This window comes from Erythrolamprus reginae, chromosome 1 (assembly GCF_031021105.1).
Source record: "Erythrolamprus reginae isolate rEryReg1 chromosome 1, rEryReg1.hap1, whole genome shotgun sequence".
In the NCBI taxonomy this organism is placed as follows: Eukaryota; Metazoa; Chordata; class Lepidosauria; order Squamata; family Dipsadidae; genus Erythrolamprus; species Erythrolamprus reginae.
Window position 1 is genome coordinate 6,776,805 of NC_091950.1, and position 9,012 is coordinate 6,785,816.

The 9,012-nt window shown below is 41.5% G+C and overlaps 1 protein-coding gene across 1 annotated transcript; it reads right to left on the reverse strand.

Moving 5' to 3' along the window:
• Window positions 1–1,676: 1,676 nt before the first annotated feature.
• On the reverse strand, window positions 1,677–8,817 carry LOC139167254 (vomeronasal type-2 receptor 26-like). The gene is made up of 4 exons (XM_070752051.1): window positions 8,176–8,817; window positions 6,073–6,291; window positions 5,610–5,736; window positions 1,677–2,575 (listed from the first exon to the last, which is right to left on the reverse strand). The coding sequence occupies exons 1-4, from the start codon at window positions 8,815–8,817 to the stop codon at window positions 1,677–1,679; spliced, it is 1,887 nt and encodes a 628-aa protein (XP_070608152.1).
• Window positions 8,818–9,012: the final 195 nt, after the last annotated feature.

Here is a 9,012-nt window from a genome sequence, read left to right on the forward strand (position 1 = left end):
AACGTTGCTTGGATCACCTTTTTTGAAGATAGGGATGACTGTGGCTAGAGACCAGAGTTTAGGTAGGGAGCTAGTTGTAGAAGATATTTTGAAAATTAGGCTTAGGGGTTCACCAGGGTTGAGGAGAGCTTTTTTAAGAAGTATGCTCGTAGTCCGTCTGGTCTGATGGAAAGGGAAGGTTTTAGGTTGTGTAATGATTTTTTAACATTTTCCTCTGTAAATTCAATTAGTGTTAAATCATTGAAGTTAGTTGAGTTGCGACTAGGAAATGCTGGGCGTGAGCCGTTGCTATTAACAAAGACAGAGCTGAAGAGGGTGTTAAAGAGGTTGGCTTTAATTGTTTCATTGTTATACTCTTTATCGTTAGGTCCTTTAAGGGGTGGGATGGAACTAGATTCTTTGATCCTATTGTTTACAAAGTTATAGAAGGCACGAGTTGACTTTGTACATAGGAGGTTTTCTTCTTGATTAATGTGATAGTTGGTACATTCAGTCTTTATTTGATGATATAATTTTTTATATCAGTTTTTAAAGTTTGCAACATGGCCTATTTTATATTTACACCTGAGTAATCTTTTTTGGGATTGTAGCTTTCTTATTTTTATGGGTAATTTATTTTTCTTGGTTTTGGTGAATATTAGAGGTACATATGATTTTATGACTCTTTGGATCTCAAGCAAAAATATATTGTAATAGTCATCTACAGTGATACAGTCGGAGAATATTGTGGTCCAGTCAAGGGATGAGAGATAAGATTCTATGTTTTCATAGTTGGCCTTTTTAAAGTTGAAATTGGTTGTCTTGTTCTTGGGGTTGTTTATTTGAGGAAGTACATTGAGACAAAAGTCGATTGTGCTGTGGTCACTGTTGGAAAAGGGTTCTCTTTGAGTCCATAAATTCAGTGTAAACTGTTGCATAATTTGAGGTCTAGGCAGTTGTTGAGTCTGGTGTTATCTGTAACTAGTTGCACTAGTCCTAGACTAGTGATAGCAATGTAGAGAGTTGAGTGGATGAGTTCAGTTGTGCATTTATTTAGGGACCAGTTAATATGTGGTAGGTTTAAATCTCCAAGAAATATAAGAGGATGTTGGTAGGAGGTTGCCCATGTTAGTAGTGTGGTTAGCTTGTTTGCATGTGAGATGTCATAGTCAGGGGCTCTGTAAGATAGGAGGAAGCGGAGTGTGGTGACTGAGGTTAGTTCACATATGATAGTTTCTGGAAGGTAAAGATCTTCTTTAACTTGGATTTCCTTTAGTTTGAGTGATTTTTTATAGAACCTCTTCAGGTTTTGCGGTCAGATTGGAAAATGTGGCAGTAATTAATTGTAATAATGGAGTTGGGGAGAGATACATTTAACCATGTTTCGCATATAAATATGATGTCGTATTTGGTGGTTTTTAGTAAGGTAAGGAGCTCGGGTATTTTGTTAGCAATGTTTCTTGAGTTTATTAGTTTACATTTAATGTTAGAAGTGGTTGATGATGAGGAAGTAAGGGGCGTGCATCCACTTCATTATTATTATTATTATTATTATTATTATTATTATTATTATTATTATTATTATTATTAGCTGATCACTGGACCGCTCTGTGACAATGAGTCAATGAAAAAGAGGGTGATCGTTGATGATTAACAGATACAGATGTCCCCACAGAAATCCAAGAGATAAATCAGTGTTATTTGTGTCTCATTATATTATCTCGGCAATTCAGATCTGGCCTGAGTAGGATAATGTAGCATTTGGGGAAAAAGATGCAAACCAAGAGACCAGCCCCAGAGGCCAAAATGGAGAAGATCTCCACAGCCACCATGGACTTCCCTTTGGAGCTCAGGTAGGTGGGGAGGAAAGTGATCCAAACGCTGCAAAAGACCAGCATGCTAAAAGTAATGAATTTGGCTTCGTTAAAGCTATCAGGCAATTTCCTAGCCAGAAAGGCCATAATAAAGCTCACAAAGGCCAGAAAGCCCAAGTAGGCCAGGACTGTGTAAAACATTGAAACTGAGCCTTCCTGACATTCCAAGATGGTCTCCCCTGCCAAGAAGTGGAAGTCCATGTTGGGAAATGGGGGAGAGGTTATCAGCCAGATGGCACAAAGAACTGCTTGGACCAGGGGACAGGCTAAGATAATGGAATTGGTGAGTGGCTTTCCTAAGAATTTCCTGGCCCTGTTTCCTGGTTTGGTAGCCATGAAGGCCAGAACCACCATGACTGTTTTTGCCAACACAGAGGAAACTGCAAGGGAAAAGAGAATGGTAAAGGCAGTTTGTCGGAAGAGACAAGTGAGCATCCTTGGTTGACCAATGAAGAGGAAGGAGCAGAGGAAGCAGAGCAGAAGTGAAACCAGGAGGATATAGGTGAGATCTCGGTTGTTGGCCTTGACTATTGGTGTGTCATGATATTTACAGAAAACCACCAGTACTGCAGATGTGATGAGAGAAAGGAAAAGCGCTAGAGAAGCCAAAGTGTATCCGAGGATGTCTTGATAGCCGAGGAAGTGGATCTTCTTGGAAATGCATTGGTCCTTCTCCTTGTTGGGATACTTGTCTACTGGGCAGGGGTCACACTGGGCTGCATCTGAAATTAATAATTTATGTATAAGAATTCTATCTGTCATGATCAATATCCCTTCCCAAGGATTCACATGACTTTCACCTCATTCCTATTTGGTCCATTAGTGGACACCAGTGTGCCCTGTCCTACTTTCCCCATTTATTTATATTCATTTTCATGTTCATGTCCTTGTTTTTACCTATACCTGTTATCTAGTACATGCTTGTACTTGTACTAAATACAAAAAAAAAATACAAATCCCATTTACTCTTATGCACTGCCAAATCACTTTAACTGTCAGTAGTTCAGATTCTTGAATGGAACTTAATATTAAAACAATCCTTTATATTCATTTTAACTGCCCAAATTTCCTGATTTCTTCATGCTTGACAGGGTTAGGTTTAGGGAGATGGAAAATGCTGACAGAAGGACACCTTTAATAAAACTTGAGTCTCCCCTTCCAGAGATTTGACAGATGGTTTTTCTGAAGGGCTGTGACTATATGTAAGGCTAGTAGGGGACCCATACAGTACACCATAAAACTAGACTTCATCAAATTATTGAGGAGCAGAAAAATTCCTTGTCGGGGAAGGACAGCTCAGATTCATAAACTGACAGTATGAGTACTCTAGTGTAATATATTCACAACAAAAATGACAAAATTAATGTCTTTATTTACTCAATGACTTCCTAGACCAGGAATTGGGAACCTGTGGCTCTGGAGCCACGTGTGTCTCTTTTGGCCCCCTGCTTTTGCTCCTTGTCCTATCACTGACTGGCTTCATCCTCCTCTCCCTTACCTGGCCTGAGAAAGTAAGGCCAATGGCTGATTCTCTTTGGCTGGTTGAGGAAAATAGCCACCTCCAGCCAACAATCCCCTTTGGAGAATCCTCCTTATGACTCCCTGACTGGCTACAGTGGGACTAGGACTGTACACATCCATAGGGAGATCACGAAGTGAGTGCCAAGTGCAGGAAAGGTGCCCTTTGATTGTGGGCATCAGGGGGGTGCTTGCTTAAGGAGGGTCTTTGGATGTGGCTTCTCTCCTGCTCTAAGGATCTGGTCATTGCCTTGTCATTTATTTATTTATTTAATTTATTGTTAGAGTTGGAAGGGACAATGCGGGTCATCAAGTCCAACCCCCTGCCTAAGCAGGAATCCTATAGCATCCCAGCCAAATGGCAGTCCAATTTCCGCTCAAAAATGTCCAGAGTATTGGAGTTCACAACATCCGCTGGTAGGTTGTTCCACTGGTTGATCATTCTGACCGTCAGGAAGTTCTTCCTTATTTCCAGGTTGAATCTCTCCTTGGTCAGCTTCCAGCCGTTGTTCCTCATCCGGCCCTCCGGTGCCCTGGAGAATAAAGTGATCCCCTCCTCCCTGTGACATCCCCTCCTATACCTGTAGATTGCTATCATGTCCGCTCCTTTTCTCTCGGCTATCCATGCCCAGTTCCCACAGTCTCTCTTCGTAAGTCTTGGTTTCTAGACCCCTGATCATTTTGGTTGCTCCTTTCTGCACCTTCTCCAGAGTTTCAATGTCTTTTTTGAAGTGTGGTGACCAGAACTGAACACAGTACACCAGGTGTGGTCTGACCAGGGTGTAGTAGAGTGGTATTAAGACTTCCCTGGTCTTGGAGTGTATTCCCCTGTTGATGCAGCTTAGGATTGTATTAGCTTTTTTGGCTGCTGCTGCACATTGTTGGCTCATGTTTAGTTGATGTCCCATCCCACCCACCACAAATCTTTGGCTGAGCAGGGTGGGAATAAGATAATAATAATAATAATAATAATAATAATAATAATAATAATAATAATAATAATAATAATAATAATAATAATAAATTATTATTATTATTATTATTATTATTATTATTATTATTATTATTATTATTTATTAGATTTGTATGCCGCCCCTCTCCCAAGACTCTGGACGGCTCACAACAATGATAAAAACAATATTATAGTGGCAGAAATCTAATATTAAAAGAAATAACTAAAACCCTATCATATTAAAAACTAGACAACACATACATACCAAACATAAATTATAAGGAGCCTGGGGGAAAATGTCTCAAATCCCCCATGCCTGGCGGTATAGGTGGGTCTTGAGTAGTTTACGAAAGACAAGGAGGGTGGGAGCAGTTCTAATCTCCGGAGGGAGTTGATTCCAGAGGGCCGGGGCCACCACAGAGAAGATCCATCCTGAAGTGGCAGTAAGCAAATACTGACTTCACTCCAGTGACCCTCCTATCCTCTTTCTACTCTCATGTGGGGGAGGGGGCATGGCAAGGCAATGGTCAGATCCTTAGGGCAAGAGAAAAGCAGCCCTGAGCTGCCTTCATGCCACATTTGTGCATAAGACAGCCTTCATGTCCTGCTGCTTTGGACTAGAGGTCAGCTGAAAAACAGCAGGGAGATGGGATGGGATGGAATGGGATGGGACAAGGCAGTGGCTGGATCCTTAGGGAAAGAGAGAATGCACATCCAAAGAGCCTCTTTAAGTGAGCAGCTGCATACCACCCACCCTCCACATATGCCTTTGAACCTTGCTTCCTGCAAATGCCACAACCCGCCAGGGAGTTGTGAGAAGGGGAAGAGGGTCACCTGAAGAGAAGCCACTGGTGGTGATTGTTCCTCAGCACACACAGAAAGAAGGGAGAGGGAGAAAGAGAAATAGGAGAAAGAGAGAGATGAGGGAGGGAGGGAGAGAAAGATGGTGAGAGGAAGAAAAAGAGATGGAGAGGGAGAGAAAGAGACAGATAACTTTTTTCTAATAGAAAACCGATCCAGAAAACCTGGGTTGGGGTAGAGGGGGGGATCATGTGATTCGGTGGGAGTGTCATCAAGTTGGCCATATCCACCCAGGTTTTGTGTCTCTGGGTGTTTTGTTTTCTCTGGGAAAAGACTCTTTGACTTTTTATTATTTGTTTTATTTATTTATTAATTGGATTTATATGCCATCCCTCTCCAAGGACTCGGGGCAGCTTAAAACATATTTTAAGATTGCTGACCCCTGTTCTAGACACTGGAATATCTGCATGTGAAAAGTACTCTACCTGTCTTATTTGAGATGGTTCCTTCTGGACAAGGGGCACATTGGTAACAGCAAATGGGCTGGCCCTCTGGAACTCGTCTCCTCTCTCCTGCATGGCACCTCTTCTTGCCACACCTGGCAAAGGGCATCTATTGAAAGGGAAAAAAGAAAAAAAAAGTCTAATAGCATCCTGGTTTCAAGCAGAACTTTCCCACTCATTGTTAAAGGTTTCACAGATTCGACGTCAAATTAGTTAACCTCAAATGCAAGTAATTCACCAAATTCCAAAAGTCTTTCCTGCATCTATATACATGTTTTCACCTTAGAATAGGTGTTCTAGCTATACTGCCTGGAGAATTCTGGGAGTTGAAGTCCACAAGTCTTAAAGTTGCCATGTTTGAGGACCTGTACCTTAGAAAGATGTTCAGCATCTCCAGGAGAGAGTGATTCTTTACCTGAATTTACAACATTTCTTTCCAGCTCACCTTTGAGGCCCAGATGATCCCATCAGAGTTAATGGTGAAATCCTGGCCTTGGGCAGCCCTGGAATACGTTTGCCCAACTTTCACAGACACAAAAGATTTATTGGAGTGGACAACCCAGTTGACGATATCATAACGAGCAGTTCTCATTCCATTTTGTGAGAAGGAGATTTCTTCGCCAGCACTGTTGTTGAAGTGGACATTTCTTAAATTGGCAAGAACCTGAAAGAAAAGAGATCTTCAGAAATTGGAGCAATTACCTGAAACGCAGAAATAGAATAGAATAGTATGGAATGGGATGGGATGGGATGGGATGGGATAGAACATTTAATGATTATCATAGGGGTCAAATAAGCAATCAGGAAACAATACAGTGATACCTCATCTTACGAACACCTCTTCATACAAACTTTTTGTGATGTGAACCTGGTGCTTAAGATTTTTTTGCCTCTTCTTCCGAACTATTTTCACCTTATGAATAGTGTTGGCCAAACCGAACTTGCATAGTTTGGGTCCGTGCCAAACTTTGCGGGGTTCGGCATACCAAACCCGAACCCGGACTTTTTAAAACACCACAGTGGGCAGGAGGGGAAGGTGGGGAGGGCTCGGAGGCTCAAGCCACCAACTTGGCTTGGGGGTTTCAGGAGGGGCAACTCCAGGACCAGATTATCTCCGGGACTGCCTTCTGCTGCACGAATCCCAGCAACCAGTTAGGTCCCACAGAGTGGGTCTTCTCTGGGTCCCGTCAACTAAACAATGCCGCTTGGCGGGACCCGGGGGAAGAGCCTTCTCTGTGGTGGCCCCGGCCCTCTGGGACCAACTCTCCCCAGAGATTAGAATTGCCCCCACCCTCCTTGCCTTTCGTAAGCTACTTAAACCCCACCTCTGCCGCCAGGCAGGGGGGAACTGAGATACTCTTTCCCCCTAGGCTGTTACAATTTTATGCATGGTATGTCTGTATGTCTGTTTGGTTTTTATTATAATGGGTTTTTAATTGTTTTTAGTATTGGATTATTATTATATGCTGTCTTATTATTGTTGTTAGCCGCCCTGAGTCTTCGGAGAGGGGCGGCATACAAATCCAATAAATAAAGAAATAAAGAAATAAAGAAATAAAGAAATAAAGAAATAATAAAGAAATAATAAAGAAATAAAGAAACAAACAAACAAATAAACAAAGAAATAAAACTCCAGACCCAGAGCCTGACACCTCCCCCCAGTGCTTCACTTCCCGCCAGGCCAAAGGGATGGGTTAGCAGGTTCTGCTGGCCAACTATTCAGGATCCTGGCCAGCAGCTTCAAGCGGGCAGTGGACGGGAGGGGGAGACAGGGAGGGCTCTGACTCAAATACCCAGTGATAAACAGAATATTTTGTATTGCTGACAATTGAGTCAAATATTTAATATTTCTCTTGGTTTCTCATATCTCAACCAACTGTAGCCTTTCAGATGTACATGTCTTACTAGATGTCTTACCACTGCAAGCTATTCACAACTGCATTACTATTACTATTAATTTTCTCATTGTTCCTATCAGCCATCTCCTTCCACTCATGACTGTATGTCTGCAACTTTTTGCTTGTATCCCTTGGATTTATATTAATATTTGTATCCATATTGCTTATTTGTATCATATGACAACCATTAAGTGTTGTATTTCATAATTATTGACAAATGTTGTCAATTTTTACTACCACACTGTGGGCATGGCTTATGCATTTTGTTTCAACATCTTTCATCTTTTTACATGTTCAGGTTGCATGCTGAGGGAAAGTGAGGAGGTTCTGCAGATATACCCTTTAGGACTTCATCTGTCCTGTTCTAGCATCTTGCACGTTGCACAAATGCATCCAGATTATCTTGTTGTGAGATGACACCACCTCCTTGGCCATCTCCTGATACTCTGAGAACTTTGAATATGTTTCAGGACCATATGCTATATAGGTTATTTTCTTTTGCCCATTGACATTTATTGAATATTATTGTTTTTTTAAAGTAATTGCTGGTTTACTCTATTCAGAGATGCCTTGATAGGATTTCAAGAAATGCATATGAGAAGCTTCTTCTCTATTGATCTATGGACTGGATAAAATGTCACAGAGATTACCTGCCATGGCTTCACATTTGAGATCCTCTTTCCAAGCTTCAGCATAGCCGGTCGTGCTCCTGATCCGTAAAGTGCATGCAATGCATGTGACACTGCATAAATGGCATTGAAGATACTGTAACTTTCACCTGTCATCCTTATTTCAAAAATAATATCTGGGATATTCTGTAAATTCTCTTTTCCTGTACAGTGTTGTCTCCCTTTTGGAAGGACCTTGCCTGGTTTGAGGATATGGCAGCCAAAGAGTGTTTCCCACCAATTCAGGAGAAAGATGTCTCCTTCTTTGATCAAATGGTATAAAGACAGGAGGAAATGGCTGAATTCTGGGACATCATCACTTTGTTCCCTAAACTGTAAAGCCCCATGCAAAGGTGCTAGACTTTCAGCAATGTTTCCCTGCATAGTAAATTTCCAGTGAGAAGTTAGGATCCAAACATTTTGAAGTCGTATCTTCATGTATATTACAGAAAATTTCAGAAATGACAAAAATTTTACAGTATCAGTGGAATCTCCAAACAGAATAATGACTTCAGCTTTCAATACAATATTCGAAAGGAATTTCTTGAGTGCAATATTTACGTCCTTAGTGTTCAAACTTTCAATAAAGGCCAGACAGATCTCCTTCTCCTTCAGCATTGGCATCAACGTTGAAATGAAATGTTCTGCACTGTCATCTTCAGAGGTCCCAAGCCCAACCCAGTTCCACTGGAAATGCAGGATTAGTTGAACTAAACCCACACACTGAGGAAAGTCACTGGGATTAATCCAGAAGAAGGAAGGATAAACTGGTCTGTATTCCTGAGGGAACTCAAAGCCAACACCAATCTGGAGAAAGGG